Genomic DNA, 19,113 nt, shown 5'->3' with positions numbered 1-19,113 from the left:
CAGCTCTTACGATTGGGCAGGAGGGAGCCCAAGCCCTCCTGCCCTGTGATCCCCAACACCCCTGATTACGATCAGGCCAGGAGGCAGCCCAAGCCATCCTGGCCTCTCGCCCCCCACCCCCTACAAGATCGAGCAGGAGGGAGCCCAAGCCCTCCTGCCCCACGATCCCCCAGATTATGATCGGGGCAGGAGGGAGCCCAAGCCCTCCTGCCCAACGATCCCCAACCCCCAATTTTGTTCAGGGCAGGAGGGAGCCCAAGCCCTCCTGCCCCGCAGTCCCCCTGATTACGATCAGAGCAGGAGGGAGCCCAAGCCCTCCTGCCCAGGCAGTCCCCTACCCCCCACCCCCACTACAATATGGGCAGGATGGATCCCAGGCCCTCCTGCCCTCGACACAAACCCCCCAATGACTGCCCCCCAAACTCCCTATCGGCCCCCGCCAACCCACAACCCCCCCGCTGACCCCCTGACCCCCCAACCCCACCCCCTTCCCCGTACCTCAAAACATTGGCCGGACGGATGGGTGCCAAGCCCGCTTGGCTGGCAGGCCAGCCGGCTATGGAATGGGGCCGGATTGGCCCAGGCAGCTGAAACCCCGCCCATAGGTGGGGCCTGAGGCACCTGGGCCAAAAAGTAATAGACCCAGGAGCCTTAGGCTCCTCCTGTGGGCTGGGCCTTAAGCACATGGACCCAATCTGGCCCATGTGCTTAAGGCCCCACCCACAGGAGGAGCCTAAGGCTCTACTTTCAACATTTAGGGCTTCTACTTTCAACATTTAGGGCCTTAGGCCAAAAGGGGACTTAGACCTTTTTCTTGATTATGCCCCTCTAAGCTTTGGAGAATCATGTTTAGCGTCACCTAAAAAAAGGGGCCATGATAAAAAAGCAAAAGTCCTTACCTTATGCAGTGATGCTGCACTGTTGTGACACCTCCCTTCCCTTTTCTTGTTGTACCGACTATAGAAAATGTAAGCCAGAGTTTTCCAGCACTTATCTGTCATGTAGTTCACAGCTATGTAGGTGCAGCTGAGAGCCGCACAGCAAGTGTACGGAAGCCTTTTAAATCCTTATGGGTTTTGGCGCATTTGCTGTGCTAGCCCGTGCTAATTTGTTTGATATAAGGCCCTAAAGCAAATTACCTTCCATGGCAAAAAATCCCCAAATCTCTCCCTTTCTCCATTCCATATGGTGGTATTCTCAGAACTAGATGTGATCATGGCATGTAGTGCATGTGCCAAGGCGTACACAGCATTGTATACGTTATAGCTGCTCCCAGAGTTCATGTTGCTGCAGTGGATGAAATGGGAATGTACTTTATTTCCACTGCAGGATCGTTGGATGCTCTTGGGGCACTGATCATTACACAGTTCCTTCCACCACGACTCTATAAATGAATTACTTGGAAACTGGGCAAGATTCACCTCACGAACAAATTTATAAAATCTTGGAATATTCTTTTTTGCCATGATGAAGCCTAAGGTGTTTTTCTTATCATCATAGTTTGAGAAAATGGTCAGTTTTAAATCACAGATGGTGATCCAAATCTTTTTAGATGCTTTCCAGATGTTTATATTTTTTATTACCTGTATAGAATCTCTATTACAATAGAAAATAATCACTTTAGTTGAAGTTGATGCGATCTGTAAAATAGTACTGGAGAGATGGAAGTTTTGTATGAATTCAATGCAACCTCCACTCCGCTCAATCCCTTCTCTCAGTATCTGCACAGCCCTCATGCTGTTTTCATCATCAGATACAAGGATACCAACCCAGGTCCAGTCAAAATGCTTTAGTAACCTGATTATCCCAGTGCAAAGGTGTAGATCACCAGGGACAGTCCGGTAGAAATTAGGAAACTTAACCATGTCACTCATGAAAAGATTCCCTGAGGTGTAACTGATCTGAAAAATAAGATTGAATGTATCACTATCTTTGTCATGTTAAAGTATGTTTTATTCACTTTTTAAATATTTAGAAGATGACTATACTGCTAAGTTTTGGTGTGGCCTAGTGGTTAAAGCTGCTGCCTCAGCATCCTGAGGTTGTGAGTTTGATCCTTTCCTCTTTCTTGCAACTTCTACTGCAGTTTGGTAAAAGCCAGTGTAATATTGTATAAGATAGGGAAGCTAATGCTGGACTAGAGAATGACACGGGGAAAAAATTTGTCCTCGTCCCCATGACCACTGTCCCTGCACCATCCCTGTCCCTGTGACCATTGTCCTCGCCCTGTCCCCGTGACCACTGACCCTGCCCCATCCCCATCTCCTTGACTATTGTCCCCACAGCATCCATACAAGCCTCAGTATGCAATATTTAGCTTATTCATTCATTATAAATCAAAGTTCTGGCTGCTGAACTAGAGAAAGAGATATTCAGCTGGCATGGTTTTGTTTATAAATGTTTATCAACACAACTAATATACTACTTTATCCTAAAGCAAAATAAATAATATATATTTTTTCTACCTTTGTTGTCTGGTTTCTGACTTTCTCATCTTCTTCTCATTCAATTCCTTTCATCCACTGTCTGCTTCTCTCTGCATCTTCCATTTGCTCTGTTACTGTGCCTCTTCTTTCCATCTCTCCCTCCACCTCCCCCCAGTTAGTCTGGCACCATTTTTCTTCCTTCCACTCCCTCATAGTCTCTGTCTTCTTCCCTTCCAGTGTCTTCTCCTCACTCTATGTTCCCAATTTCTCTTCAGTGTATTCTTCCTGCTCTCTCTTCCACATTTCCCTTCAGAGCCTTCTCCCATCTCTTTTCCCCATTCCCTTTAGCATCTTCTCTCCAATCTCTCTTCCCCATTTCCCTTCCCCATCTGTTCCTTTCCACCATCCCCCCTCTATTCCCCATTTCCCTTCAGCATCTGTTCCTCTCCACCCCCTTCAGTGTCTGTTCCTTCCCACCACTCTACAGCACTCCTTGCATGGTCTGAGCATCTCTCTCCCACTTACCTTTGTGGCGCGTCTTACTTTACAGTTTTCAAGCCGCCGAGCAAGCCTGAAGTCACGTGCATTTGCGGGTGGAAGCTTCTCCTATGATGCAACTCCCTTTATTTTTATTTTCCATTATGATGTATTTAATAATTTTCCTCTCCCCATTGTTTCCCCTTCGTAATATGTATGTCAATGCGTAAATGCTTCATTCTTTTTAGTTTAGCCATGTTTTTTATCTTATTTTTTTTAATATTCTATTTTATTGTTAACCATGATAAACGGTATATCAAAAATAAAGAAGTTTGAAACTTGATTTATTCATTTCTTCTAATAGCAGGAGTGATCCCCGCCATTCTGTATCTTAAAATTGATGGCCAGCTTGAGGGTGGATAATAGATTTACATACAGCAGGACAGGTAAATCCTGCTCTGATCCACAAAACAGGACTGCTGAGATGTTTTTAAATGCACGTAAGTCAAGACATGCAGCAAGTACATCCATAGACATCTGGGCACAGAGGTGGGTATGCAAGTACACTGGGCCCCCTAGCCCTACCCTGCCCCACTTGTGCTACACTCACACCCCACCCACACCCTGCCCCCCACATCCTGACCTATCCCCTTTCCCGCCCCATTTATTTACCTGTTTTCTTATTTACTTCATTTCCACTTTTATTTTTTTATTTTATTATAAAATTAAAAACAAACAACAAAGATTACCATACCAGTGCCAGTGTAGTTTTAGTTCCATGCAAGCCCCAAATATCTCTGAACAAATTCCCCTTCCTTCCCTTCCCACCTACTTGCCCAGGACTTTAACTCTGAACCCTTTCCATACATATATAAAAGTGTTCAAATGCATTGTAAAGCAGTAATGCTATCCGAAACATAAGTCTATATTAATAACCTTTTGCAATTCCTCTCAACTGCCTCATTCTTTGTCATCCAAATGTAACCCATATGTATATATAAACAATAAAATATATAACTCCTCTAATACGTTCCACTCCATGTATGTTAATTTGTAACAAAACAAAAAGGCAAGTGGTCCATCAAAGAATCCAAAGTGGAACAAAAGAAATCGGCAGACAATAAGGAGATTCAAATCAGATTTATTCAAGGTGCTCCCGGGAACCATGCCTGATACATTTCGCCAAACAAGGCTGATCAATGCTAACAGAAAACCATGTCTTTCATACACAAAGAACCACCCTCACCCAGTATGGAATAAGTAATCACAAACTAACCCCCCTCCCTTTTTACAAAAGCACAGAAGTTTTTAGTGTCGGCTGGTGGTCTGAATTTTCTGCATTGCTCTGATGCTCATAGGAATTCTATGACTGTCGGTGCAGTGCAGAGCATTCAGCATGCTGGCTGGTGCTAAAAACCGAAGTTTAGGGGGATTTGGGTGTGATTGTATGTGATGATATTAAGGTGGCCCAACAGGTTTAAAAGGTTGATGGTGAAAGAAAGTGGCGAATGTTACGCTGATCTTCAAGAAAGGTTGGAAGGGAAATGCGGGAAACTACAGACCAGCGAGTCTGTCCTCAGTATCGGGAAAGATGGTAGAGTCGCTGATAAAGGATCGCATCATTGATCACCTTGATGGACACAGGCTGATGAGGACCAGTCAGCACGGTTTTAGCAAAGGAAGATCTTGCTTTACAAACTTACTGCACTTCTTCAAAGGAGTAAATGGGAAGATAGACAAGGGTGAACTAGTCAACATCGTATTATCTAGATTTTCAGAAGGCGTTCAACAAGGTTCCGCATAAAAGTCTACTTTGAAAAATTGCGAGCCATGGAATCGAGGGTGATATCCTCACGAGGATTAAAAACTTGTTGCGGATAGGAAACAGAGAGTGGGGGTAGCCCTTATCTGCCGTCATCTTTCTATGTTTCTATGTTTCTATGCTTCTACTCAGACTGGAAAAGTGTCAAGAGTGGAGTGCCGTAGGGTTCAGTGCTCAGGCTTGTGCTCTTCATTTATTTATAAATGATCTAAAAATTGGCATGACAAATGAGGTGATTAAATATGCAGACGATGCAAAGTTATTCAGAAAAGTGAGGACACAGATGGATTGCAAAGACCTACAAAGAGACATAAATATGCTCGAGGAATGGGCTATGAAATGGCAAATGAAGTTCAACATGGATAAGTGTGAGGTGATGCATGTTGGTAACAAAAATCATATGCATGAATACAGGATGTCTGGTACTATACTTGGAGAGAGCCCCCAGGAAAGAGACTTGGGAGTACTTGTAGACAAGTCAATGAAACCATGAAACCGTCTGCGCAATGTGCGGCGGCGGCGAAAAGGGCAAACAGAATGCTAGGAATGATTAAGAAAGGGATCACAAACAGATCTGAAAAGGTTATCATGCCATTATACTGGGCCATGGTATGCCCCCACCTGGAATACTGTGTCCAACACTGGTCACAGTACATGAAAAAGGACACAGTACTACTCAACAGGGTCCAGAGAAGAGCAACAAAAATGGTTAAGGGACTGGGGGAGTTGCTGTACAACGAGAGGCTAGAGAAACTGGGCCTCTTCTCCCTTGAAAAGGGAAGATTGAGAGAGGACATGATCAAAACATTCAAGGTATTGAAGGGAATTGACTTAGTAGAGAGAGATTGTTCACCCTCTCTAAGATAAAGAGAATGAGAGGGCACTCACTAAAGTTAGAAGGGAAAAGATTCTGTACAAACTTAAGGAAGTTCTTCTTCACCCAGAGAGTGTTAGAAATCTGGAACACTCTTCTGGAGGCTGTTATAGGGGAAAGCACCCTAAAGGATTCAAGACGAGGTTGGATAATTTCCTACTGGAACAGTAGCGGCAAATCTTATGTTCTTATAGGGAGATATATGGCCAGTAGGAAAAAGGAGGTATTATTGCCCCTGTATAAGACTCTGGTGTGACCTCATTTAGAATATTGTGTACAATTCTGGATGCCACACCTTCAAAAAGATAAAAAGGATGGAGTCGGTCCAGAGGAAGGCTACTAAAATGATACATGGTCTTCATCATAAGCTATATAGGGACAGACTTAAATATCTCAATATGTATACTTTGGAAAAAAGGCAGAAGAGGGGAGATATGAGAGAGATGTTAAAATATCTACTTGGTGTAAATGTGCATGAGTCAAGTCTCATTTAAAAGGAAGCTCTGGAATGGGAGGGCATAGGATGAAGGTGAGAGGTGATAGGCTCATGAGTAATCTAAGGAAATACATTTTTACAGAAAGGGTGGTGGATGCATGGAACGGTCTCCCAGATAAGAGACTGAATTTAAGAAACACACATTGGCTACCGATTTCACATAGAATAACATACAAAATTGCGTTGCTTACATTTAAAATTCAGAAAACTAATACCCCAATATTCTTATATTGGTACTTGATACCCTATTCCCCAGCTAGATCTCTTAGATCAGCAGATCAATACTTACTAACCATTCCATCATTGAAAGTAATAGGTACTAGAAGAAATACAACCTTTTCTATTTTTGGACCTCAACTCTGGAACAAACTTCCAATCTTTCTGCGCGCCGAAACCTCTAGAAAAATTTAAAAGTAATTAAAAAACTTACCTTTATAAAGATGCATTTGAATCTTAAATCAGATAATTTTCCCTTCTTATGATCTCCCTATTTATTCTTGGATTCAGTCTTCTTTTAAAAATGTATTTTTCACTTAAATTTCACTTAAATATTAATGATTTTTTTTATTGTTTTTTATTATACCTTTCCTGAAGTTGTTCTTCCTTAAATGTTTTTCTTTTGGTTTTTTACTTTAAACAAATGTAATTTTATCCCTGTATTCTTTATGTATTTTTATTTATGGATATGCTTTTATGTCTATTGTTTAAATGATTCATTTAGTTCCCCAATTTTATTTTTGTTATATGCATTGAAAATATTTGATATTGCGTGAAAATCAAAATTTTAATAAACTTGAAACTTGATAAAGATGTGGGATCGCTTAGAGAGGAAGAGATAATGGTTACTGCAGACGGGCAGACTGGATGGGCCATTTGGCCTTTATCTGCCTTCATATTTCTATGTTTCTTCTGCTCTTTTGTAAAGGGGGTGGGAATAGAAACATGTATACAAAACTGAACCATAAGGCTCTGCATACAATGCAACACTACAAAACAGTGGTGCATATCCCCCAATACTGTACAAATTATAAAGATAGCAGATGTAAATTTGAAAAAAGAGAAATAACAAATCACTTTTCAAATTAACAAATGAAAGTAAACTAAAAATGGAAAATAGAAAATAAAATAATTCCATTTTTATTGGACTAATACATTTTTCAATTAGCTTTCAGAGGTCAAAACCTCTTTTCTTAGGTCAGTAAAGTATACTGCTGTTACAGTATCCAGTCTGACCCGAGGAAGGAAAATTTTGTCTCTGAAAGTTAGTCAAAAATGTATTCAAATGAGTCCATTTCCATTTTTTAATTATAAACAGCTACAATACTACTTTATCCTAAAGCATAAAAATTAAAAAATATAATTTTTTTTCTACCTTTGTCATCTTGACTTTCATATAGGCTCTCTATCAGCTGAATTATGTGTTTGGGTATTCCTATTTGCACTAGAGTACTCCATAGTTTATTGTATTCTACACAGTCAAAAGCTTTGCTGTAGTCGAAGCAAAGGTATAGGGGGTTTTGGTATTCTTTGCTCTTCTCCAATATTCATCTAACATTGAACTAGGACTCGAGCATGAGTTGATGGCACCTGACAACCTTTGTTGTCCAGTTTCTGCTTTCCTCATCTTCCTGTCATTTTCTTCCTTCCATCCACTGTCTGCCCCTTCCAGAAACTGTCTGCCAACCCCCTTCCATCTTTCCATTTTTCCTCTTGCCCTCCCCGCCTCCTTGGTCTGGCATCCATCTTCTTCCCTCTCTTCCCTTCATTGTATGGCAACTCTGTCCTTCCTCCTTCCCTCCCTCTCTCTCTTCTCATTTTCTCCACTCAGATCTAATATTTCTGTCTCTTTCCCCCTTCGCCTCCATGTACTGGCATATCTCTCTTCTCTATTTTCTGCCTCTGTCTAAATTAAATTATCTCTTACTATTCAGTCCTCAGTATCTCTCTTTTCACTGTTTACCCACAGATTGCCACCCCCTTCCTTCACCCCTCCACTATCTCTCTAACTCTTCTTCCTTCATCCAGCATATACCCTTTTTCTTTATCCCCTCCTTCCATCCAGTGTTCTCTTTCTCCACTTCCATTCAGCAACTGCTCTCCCCTCTCAACTTACATCCAATGTCTGCCCTCTTCGCTCTCTCCCTTCTCTCCACTTCTATCATCTGCCCGCTTCTATTCCTCCACCCCAATTCCATAGCGTTATCCTGCTCCCTTACCTCCTCACTGCTGTGATAGCAAGCATTTTACAAGGATTTCTTGAAACTGGACACAAAGCTAAAAGTTGATAAATAGAGATGATGAAATGATGAGCCCTGGATAGTCTTTTCCTACAGGCACTAAAATATGTTAGGGACTCCTACAGCTGATAACTTCAAATTAGATAGGTTAAGCATGTATATTTGATAGCATACATATGATTTCTTAACATATCTTAACAAATTAGGGCCCTTTTACAGTAAATGCCCCACAGCTTTGTAAAAGGGTCCCTGAATTAACTTAATGCATCTTAATTCATTAAGAATTTATCCGAGTGGCTATACAAGTAGCCGGACCAACTTCATCCACTCAATATAATAAACCCCGGCTATATATCACATCCCCATATTAATAACAGGATGGTTATGAAAGAATATTTTGATACTCAATCCTCAGAGGGAAATTGTACCCGTTGGCTCAAGTGTACGAATACACTGAACCCACTCTTCACGGGATCTCATGGGATCAAAATATATCATATTATGCAAAATATTTATTAAATTTTTCTATATTCAATATGAACAAAATCACACAAAAAGCATTCTTTACCATGCGCAACCTTCGCAAAATTAGAAAATTCTTCGGCAAAGAACAATACAGACTCATAGTTCAATCCCTAGTCCTAAGTAGAGAGCTGCACGGGAACGGGGATGACGGGAATCCCGCGGGACCCGCGGGGATCCCGCGGGTTCCCCCATTGGGTCACGGGGATCCCGTGGGGACGCCCCCTAGGGTCGCGGGGATCCCGTGGGGACGCCCCCTAGGGTCGCGGGGATCCCGTGGGGACGCCTCCGAGGGTAGCGGGGTTCCTGCGGGGTTGGATCGCAGCGGGGTTGGTCGAGCCGCGAGGGTAGTCTCCTTCTCCTTACCTGCCCTGTCGCAGCACACATCCGAACGGAAATCTTCCCGATGTCAGCGCTGACGTCGGAGGGAGGGCTTAAGCAAAGCCCTCCCTTCCTCCGACGTCAGCGCTGACATCAGGAAGACTTCCGGTCGGCTGTGTGCGGCTGCGGCAGGGCAGGTAGGAAGAAGGCAATGGCGAACGAAAGAGGGGGGAGGGGGCGGTTCGCCCCGAAGAATGTGCACAGCCGGTCAGGTCCCCCGATCGACCGACAACAGGCCCGGCCGACAAACCTCCCTGCCCTGTAGCCGCGAATCTAAATTACCTCTTACAGCAGCTTCACTACTCCAGCTGCTGTAAGAAGGTAATTTAGATCGCGGCTACAGGACAGGGAGATTTGTCCGACCGGGCCTGTTCTGTTGTCGGTCGGGTGCAAAAGCGCCACAAAGGTGGAGGCAGGGAGGGAGGAAAGGTGGAGTGGAGAAGAAAAGACGCTTAAGGGGGGAGAAGGCCGCTGAAAGTACTGGGGAAGACAAAGGGGTGGAAAAGAACGCTGAAAGGACATGGGGTAAACGGGAGAAAGGGGGGGGAAGGACCCTGAAAGCACTGGGGAAGACAAAGGGGTGGAGAATGCCACTGAAAGGACATGGGGAAGACAGAGGGGGGAGAAGGCCGCTGAAAGGACATGGGGAAGGCAGAGAGGGGAGAAGGATGCTGCCTGACAGGACATGGGAAAGATGGTGGGGGAGAAGGACACTGAAAGGAAATGGGGAAGAGGGAATGGGAAGAAGACGCTGGCAGGGAAGAAGACAGAGGTGCCAGACTATGGGGGGAGCGGAGGGAAAAAGATGGGTGCCAGACCAATTTGGGAGGGGGGAGAAAGGGAGAGGCACAGTAACAGAGCAAATGGAAGACGCAGAAGGAAGAGAGACAGTGGATGGAAGGAACTGAATGAGAACATGAGGAAAGCAGAAACCAGGCAATAAAGGTAGGAAAAATTTTTTTTATTTTTTGCTTAAGGATAAAGTAGTATATTAGTTGTGTTGATAAAAATTTATAAACATTAGAGGCTCTGGTAGAAACCCGTTTACAAAGTATGTATTCTTCCCAATTAATATTTCCAAATTAATAAAGTCTTTTTGCTTATTTTTAAATGGGTTTCTACCAGAGCCTTTAATTCAGTAGCATAATTAAATGAAATAACTATTTCTGTAGTTTATAGTGACGGGCGGGGACGTAGGGGATTCCTCGCGGGGACATAGGGGATTCCTCGCGGGGACGGGCGGGGACGGAGGGGATTCCTCGCGGGGACGGGTGGGGACGGAGGGGATTCCTCGCGGGGACGGGTGGGGACGGAGGGATTCCTCGCGGGGACGGGTGGGGACGGAGGGATTCCTCACGGGGACGGGTGGGGACGGGTGGGACTTTGGCGGGGACGGGTGGGGACGGGTGGGATTTCTGTCCCCGCGCAACTCTCTAGTCCTAAGTCTACTGGACTATTGCAATATCCTCTACCTTCCTTGTCCCACCTACCTAATAAAACAACTACAGACTGTCCAGAACACTGCCCTCAGACTGATCTATTCCCTTCGAAAATTTGACCACATCACCAACGCCTTCCTAGATTCACACTGGCTTCCAATACAAGCCCGCATCCAATTTAAGCTATATTGCATAATATTCAAAACATTAAACGGAACGGCACCCTCCCACTTAAACAACCGCCTAAATAGGAACCTCTATTCCAGACAAAGGAGAACCCAGTCCCCTTTCTCCTACCCCCCTTATAAAGGAACTAAGCGCAAAAAGATGTACGACAACCTACTAGCAACACATGCAGCTAAATTGGACCCCTCCATCACCAACCTACTGACAGCTTCAACTGACCTCAAAGCTTTTCGAAAAGAAATCAAAACCATACTATTCAAGAAATACATTCTAATTTCCTAACCCCACTCCTCTCCCCTCTCTCCCCTTCTTAGGATCCTCCCTTCAACATGTGATTTAGACCTAACGCCTTTAACTGTATTCCTCTTCCTGAAAACGTCCAGCTATCGTTTAGATGTATTAGGCCCTACGTCGTTAATTGTATTCCTATTCCTGGAAATGTCCAGTTATCTTTTTGTTGTAATCCGCTTAGAACTGCAAGGTACAGGCGGAATAGAAGTCATTAATGTAATGTAATGTAATGTAATGTAATGTAACTTGTACTTAACTTATAAAGTTCGTTCTTTCTTTTTTTTGAACTTATTTAAAATAGGAGCGCCTCCACCAACATGACCATGTTTCATGTACTTTCCTCAGGGTCGAGGCTCCCTTGTTAATTATCTGCAAAACATTAAACATAGCGTGAGTATCAAAACTTTTACCCAATCCCACTATAATAAATTACTAATTCAAAAATTCAAAAATTCATATGGCTAACCACGTTTCACCCCATGACTTAAAAGCCCACGATTCTAGCTTACTTTCTTGTGAGATTCGCTCCTCTCGATGTAGAATCATTCATTCTTTGAGGGCGTCTGTCGTCATTTCCGCTTCTTTTAAAACCCAGGCAAGGACACGCCCCCCCCGGGAATTGAAAAAACACAGACCCAAAACCAGTACTGAATATAAATAATTATGTGTTTAGTGGAATTGATATAATTTATATGATGGACATCCAGTCGATTTCTTCATTTAACCCACTAGGGGACAAAGCCTCCAACTGATAAATCCATTTTTGCTCTTTTATGTTGAGCGCTTTTTTATAATTCCCACCCTCCTTCCCGATTTTTACACAATCAATAATTCGCCATTTTATATCAACCCAGGTATGATTCGCCTGGATCCAATGATTAACAATTGGTGCAGTATCTGTTAATGTATGTACCCTGGACTTGTGCTCATTCATACGTATCTTGATAGAACGTTGCATTCTACAAACGTAAATCTTGTCACAAGGACATTGAATAACGTAAATAACATTAGTGGTGTTACAGTTAGTAAACTCTCTTGAAGGTACCTCTATGCCTAACGTGGGGTGAATCCAAGTTTCCCCTGCCATAGTAAGGGGACACCACTGACAACTCCCACACCCCCTATGATATCCCTGTGGGCTTGAATTACATGGAGAATGAATTATCTCTTCAATATTGCGATGTCTTTGAAAAGCAAACAGGGGGGCCTCAGGCATGTCTTTCAACAATTGAATGACATGCCAATGTTGTAACAAAATTCGCTTTATTTTCATAGATAACGTGGTGTATTTCTGTACATAAACCAAATCGTGTTTCACAACCTGTCTCCTAGTCGACAGGAGTAAGTCACGGTTGGCATATTTCACCCTGATATATGCTTTCTTAATAATAGACATAGGGTACCCCCTTTGGGAGAACCGTGCCCATAGTTGTTTTGCCTGCACCTTATAGTCCTCCAGAGATGAACATAATCTACGGATACGTAAGAACTGACTGGTAGGTAAATTAGAACGAAGGGAAAGAGGATGGAAACTCTGGTAATTGAGAAAACTAGCCCTATCAGTAATCTTTCGGAATAAGGAAGTTTGAAACATGTTTTGAAATTTCCTTATATGAATATCCAAAAAATCAATTTCTTCTTGTTTAATCTCAGCCGTGAATTGAATACACGGATCAATGGAATTTATCCATTGTATAAATACCAACAAATCTGATTTAGGCCCAGACCATATGAAAATGACATCATCCAGGTATCGTTTCCATAACTTCACATGACGAAACAAGGGGTGAGTATAGATATGTTTTTCCTCAATATCTGCCACATATATAGTGGCAGCCGAGGGTGCAAGGGACGCTCCCATTGCGATTCCGTGAACTTGCAAAAAATACTCCTGTTCAAAAAAGAAAAAATTCTTTTTCAATACCAAGGTGGTAATATGTAAAAGGAACCCCGGTGTCAACCTAGGGAGCCAAACATGTGAAGTAAATATACCTTCCAATATGGTAAGGAGTTTATCAACCGGAATCATGGTATACAAAGATTTTATGTCCATGGTTACTAACCAATCTTGTTCATCAATGACTTGTACTTCATTTAAAATTTGTATCATATGCGTGGAATCTTTTATAAATGAAGCAGTTTCTTTAGCCACTTATTGAAGAAATATGTCCAAGAACTTGGACAACGGTTCCAATAAAGAATTTTGCATAGTTACAATTGGTCGGCCAGGAGGAGTAGTGGTGTTCTTGTGTATTTTTGGAAGAAACTTGATTCTGGGTAATCGGGGGTATTTCTCTACCAGATAATCAGCTTCCTTCATGGTCAAAATATTATCCTTTCTTGCTTTATCAACTGTGTCCATAATTTCCTTTTTTAATTCAGCTGTGGGGTCCTCAGAAAGACGTTGATAAATGTCCAATTGGTTGAGCTGAGAATAAGCTTCCTGGAGATACGCTTCCCTTGATTGTATTATAATAGCACCCCCCTTATCAGCACGGGTGATGACCAACCGCGCATCATTTCGCAGGGTTTGGAGGGCTCCCCATTGTTCACGGGACATATTGAACACCACCATGGACCTAGAGTTTTCAATTTCCATGATGTCTTTTAGAACCAATTCTTTGAAAGTTTCAATATGATGATTTAATGGCCCAGGAGGACACCAACTTGATTTTTCCGTTACAAGAGAACCATCCCCCCCCCATTGAGGTATGCTCTTGAAAAAATATCTTCAATTGAAGTTTCCGAAGGAATCGATATATGGTTCTCTTGTAACGGAAAAATCAAGTTGGTGTCCTCCTGGGCCATTAAATCATCATATTGAAACTTTCAAAGAATTGGTTCTAAAAGACATCATGGAAATTGAAAACTCTAGGTCCATGGTGGTGTTCAATATGTCCCGTGAACAATGGGGAGCCCTCCAAACCCTGCGAAATGATGCGCGGTTGGTCATCACCCGTGCTGATAAGGGGGGTGCTATTATAATACAATCAAGGGAAGCGTATCTCCAGGAAGCTTATTCTCAGCTCAACCAATTGGACATTTATCAACGTCTTTCTGAGGACCCCACAGCTGAATTAAAAAAGGAAATTATGGACACAGTTGATAAAGCAAGAAAGGATAATATTTTGACCATGAAGGAAGCTGATTATCTGGTAGAGAAATACCCCCGATTACCCAGAATCAAGTTTCTTCCAAAAATACACAAGAACACCACTACTCCTCCTGGCCGACCAATTGTAACTATGCAAAATTCTTTATTGGAACCGTTGTCCAAGTTCTTGGACATATTTCTTCAACAAGTGGCTAAAGAAACTGCTTCATTTATAAAAGATTCCACGCATATGATACAAATTTTAAATGAAGTACAAGTCATTGATGAACAAGATTGGTTAGTAACCATGGACATAAAATCTTTGTATACCATGATTCCGGTTGATAAACTCCTTACCATATTGGAAGGTATATTTACTTCACATGTTTGGCTCCCTAGGTTGACACCGGGGTTCCTTTTACATATTACCACCTTGGTATTGAAAAAGAATTTTTTCTTTTTTGAACAGGAGTATTTTTTGCAAGTTCACGGAATCGCAATGGGAGCGTCCCTTGCACCCTCGGCTGCCACTATATATGTGGCAGATATTGAGGAAAAACATATCTATACTCACCCCTTGTTTCGTCATGTGAAGTTATGGAAACGATACCTGGATGACGTCATTTTCATATGGTCTGGGCCTAAATCAGATTTGTTGGTATTTATACAATGGATAAATTCCATTGATCCGTGTATTCAATTCACGGCTGAGATTAAACAAGAAGAAATTGATTTTTTGGATATTCATATAAGGAAATTTCAAAACATGTTTCAAACTTCCTTATTCCGAAAGATTACTGATAGGGCTAGTTTTCTCAATTACCAGAGTTTCCATCCTCTTTCCCTTCGTTCTAATTTACCTACCAGTCAGTTCTTACGTATCCGTAGATTATGTTCATCTCTGGAGGACTATAAGGTGCAGGCAAAACAACTATGGGCACGGTTCTCCCAAAGGGGGTACCCTATGTCTATTATTAAGAAAGCATATATCAGGGCGAAATATGCCAACCGTGACTTACTCCTGTCGACTAGGAGACAGGTTGTGAAACACGATTTGGTTTATGTACAGAAATACACCACGTTATCTATGAAAATAAAGCGAATTTTGTTACAACATTGGCATGTCATTCAATTGTTGAAAGACATGCCTGAGGCCCCCCTGTTTGCTTTTCAAAGACATCGCAATATTGAAGAGATAATTCATTCTCCATGTAATTCAAGCCCACAGGGATATCATAGGGGGTGTGGGAGTTGTCAGTGGTGTCCCCTTACTATGGCAGGGGAAACTTGGATTCACCCCACGTTAGGCATAGAGGTACCTTCAAGAGAGTTTACTAACTGTAACACCACTAATGTTATTTACGTTATTCAATGTCCTTGTGACAAGATTTACTTTGGTAGAACGCAACGTTCTATCAAGATACGTATGAATGAGCACAAGTCCAGGGTACATACATTAACAGATACTGCACCAATTGTTAATCATTGGATCCAGGCGAATCATACCTGGGTTGATATAAAATGGCGAATTATTGATTGTGTAAAAATCGGGAAGGAGGGTGGGAATTATAAAAAAGCGCTCAACATAAAAGAGCAAAAATGGATTTATCAGTTGGAGGCTTTGTCCCCTAGTGGGTTAAATGAAGAAATCGACTGGATGTCCATCATATAAATTATATCAATTCCACTAAACACATAATTATTTATATTCAGTACTGGTTTTGGGTCTGTGTTTTTTTCAATTCCCGGGGGGGGCGTGTCCTTGCCTGGGTTTTAAAAGAAGCGGAAATGACGACAGACGCCCTCAAAGAATGAATGATTCTACATCGAGAGGAGCGAATCTCACAAGAAAGTAAGCTAGAATCGTGGGCTTTTAAGTCATGGGGTGAAACGTGGTTAGCCATATGAATTTTTGAATTTTTGAATTAGTAATTTATTATAGTGGGATTGGGTAAAAGTTTTGATACTCACGCTATGTTTAATGTTTTGCAGATAATTAACAAGGGAGCCTCGACCCTGAGGAAAGTACATGAAACATGGTCATGTTGGTGGAGGCGCTCCTATTTTAAATAAGTTCAAAAAAAAGAAAGAACGAACTTTATAAGTTAAGTACAAGTTCATATTGAATATAGAAAAATTTAATAAATATTTTGCATAATATGATATATTTTGATCCCATGAGATCCCGTGAAGAGTGGGTTCAGTGTATTCGTACACTTGAGCCAACGGGTACAATTTCCCTCTGAGGATTGAGTATCAAAATATTCTTTCATAACCATCCTGTTATTAATATGGGGATGTCTTAATTCATTAAAGCATGTATTAAAAAGTTCTAACGTACATTAAACCATGAGTTAATATAATACACCATATATTTTAATTACACTGGACTTCAAATTTGCACAAGTGGTAATGGAGGATCAAGTGAATTACTGAGAGTCAGGAGGGCACCTATGATTTGAACAATGGCTTCCACCCAGTGCTTTAATGACTTATTACCTGTCCCATTAATTCTTTACGTTCAGGTAGTTTTTTAGAAGTGTTTGTTTCTACCTTGCAATTGAATTCTGCATTTTGTCACAGGCATAGGCAGCTGAACGCTTTTTTGTTTGAGGGGGGGAAAAAGTTCCACCCTAGATCCCATCCAATCTCCATCTCAAACCCTGCCCCCATAATAGTACTAATTGTAAACCTATTTTTTTCCCATTCATTTTTCATATATACACAAAATATAATGTTATTAACAACACGTAATGGTTAACTACAAAATTAAACTACACAAAACACAATGTTTGCTTCTCAACATTCATTCCTATCAGAACACCTGGCCTTGGTCACACATGCAGAACACAGATAACCCTGATGCAAATACAGGACCACAAACTAAAAGTACTAATATATACAAACAAATCCCAGCGTTGAGATCAGGGTGCTTCCATCGGCCTGCTCCAGAACCCTTCATTCAGCAGCAGCCTACCTATGCAAAAACAGGAAATTGCTGCTGAATGAAGACTTCTGGGGCATGCCAATGGAAGCACACCAATCTTATTGACGTTGCCCAAAGATTTAAAATAACGAACACCAGGGAGGAGGTGGATGTAGGGGAGTCGGGAGCCCAAGAGAGAGGTTGTGCGGCACTGTCCCACTAGGTGGGAAGGAAGGCTTCCTGTGTAGGCTCAAAATAAATTTAAATTTAGTTGCCTTTGTTACAAACTCCTCTTCAAAATGGCACCCATTTACTTATCTGAATTATTTCCTTTACTCAATCCAAGCATTCACGCAGTTCATACAACCTTTTTACTTTTCCATCTGTCAAAGGCTGTTGTTATACAAAAAACCACCAATCTTTGCTTTCTTATCAGGTGGCTTTCTGGGACAAAGAACAGAAACCTTTGTTATTGAGTTCCATGTCTTACAATCATTTTCAAAAGCAACTGAAAACATATTTGTTTGCAAATTAATCAATTTTTTTTAGTTTGTATTATTTGTTAAATTTTGTAAATCAAATTGAACTTATCGGTTATGCAGTATAGAAATGACTTGTTCTGTGATACACACCAACAATGTAAAGTTACAGCAGCCAGTGGGGGAGCAGAGCTACCACCAATTTTTAGAGAGGTCATGGCCTCTGTGCTCCCCCCCCCCCCGATCTGATGCCTATGGTTACAGCTATAGTTGAATGGTTAATAATCAGGAACCCTTTTACAATATAGATTGCATAGTAAATACTTTGACTCCTATAGGAATTGAAGGGGGGCTTACATTAAATTAAGGAAAGGTTATAGAAGAGGATAGGAAGTGAAATCAAAGATGTTGCCTGACCTGTGGGTAGTGGTATATTCTAGAGAAGCTATAAAGCTCACTCGACTCCTGAGATAGAAGACCTTCAATCACAGCAGCCATTGGAGCAGATGTTTTGCAGCTGTAGTTTGGGATCCCGGTGTCCATTCCTGAAAGTATATTTATAGCAGCTCTATACGATAATAATACATGGTTATAAGGTTCTTCAATGTGGAATCCAACTGTGAGGTTGGGTAAGAGCTCTGAGCTGTTGTTAATCTCCTCCACCGCAGAGACAAAAGCTAGGACATTGTAATAGTTCAAGGGTATATGACTGTAAGGACAATGAATGACAGATAATATGAAAAATTAGCATCAAACTAAAAGATACAAAAAGCTATTAATTTTAGAAACAGCGCTCGAGGTTTATCTCTCAGGCCAGAGCAGATAAATGCACATCTTTTCCAAATGCAAGCAGCCTTAATCACTTGACCCTAGCACCTCTGGAGTTTTTGTTTTGCCATCTATAAACTCAGCAACCATGATTATGCTGGAGCTAGCAAAGGTTTATTGAGGAAGTGGTACCAGGGAGAGATGGCATGGTCGGAAGTATCAGTCAATGTTCCCTGTCTTCACCAATGAAAATAACATCAGACTCCTATTTAAACAGCTAGAATTTCATATCAAATGCAAGTGTAGATGTGCCCCAGAATGCAAGAAATAAGAAAAGATACATAAAGGGAGGGCAGGTGGAAATGGCAGAAATGAAAGGAAGGGGAAAGAGAGGGGAAAAATTAAAAAAGAAGGGAAGAGGCAGTGAGATGAGAGGGGAATAAGTGTAGGAAGGGAGAGAAAGAAGAGAAGATAGGAGATGAGAAGCAGGAAGGGGCATTTACAAGCCAAACCCTTCTGCATTAGTCCCCCTGAATGCTGCCCTCTCTTGTACCCACACTACCCTCATTCTCACAGCATTCATACTAGTATAATATGGAATAAATAAACAGTAAATAAGTGTTTATAGCTTTGAAAACTTTTCCATCCAAAGGTCCCTGTAACATAAGTTAGTTACAGCTGTAGATCATGCCTTG

At 41.7% G+C, this 19,113-nt stretch overlaps 1 protein-coding gene across 1 annotated transcript in view; it reads right to left on the bottom strand.

Moving 5' to 3' along the window:
- Positions 1 to 19,113, bottom strand: part of LOC117346185 (vomeronasal type-2 receptor 26-like) — a 48,457-nt gene that overhangs the window by 29,040 nt on the left and 304 nt on the right. The window contains exons 2-3 of the mRNA XM_033915587.1: positions 18,068 to 18,359; positions 1,140 to 1,901 (exon numbers count right to left, since the gene is read on the bottom strand). Coding sequence (XP_033771478.1) covers positions 1,140 to 1,901; positions 18,068 to 18,359 — 1,054 coding nt within the window. The remainder of the gene's footprint in view (positions 1 to 1,139; positions 1,902 to 18,067; positions 18,360 to 19,113) is intronic.

Source organism: Geotrypetes seraphini, chromosome 12 (assembly GCF_902459505.1).
Source record: "Geotrypetes seraphini chromosome 12, aGeoSer1.1, whole genome shotgun sequence".
NCBI lineage: Eukaryota > Metazoa > Chordata > Amphibia > Gymnophiona > Dermophiidae > Geotrypetes > Geotrypetes seraphini.
This window is presented reverse-complemented; position numbering and strand designations above follow the sequence as displayed.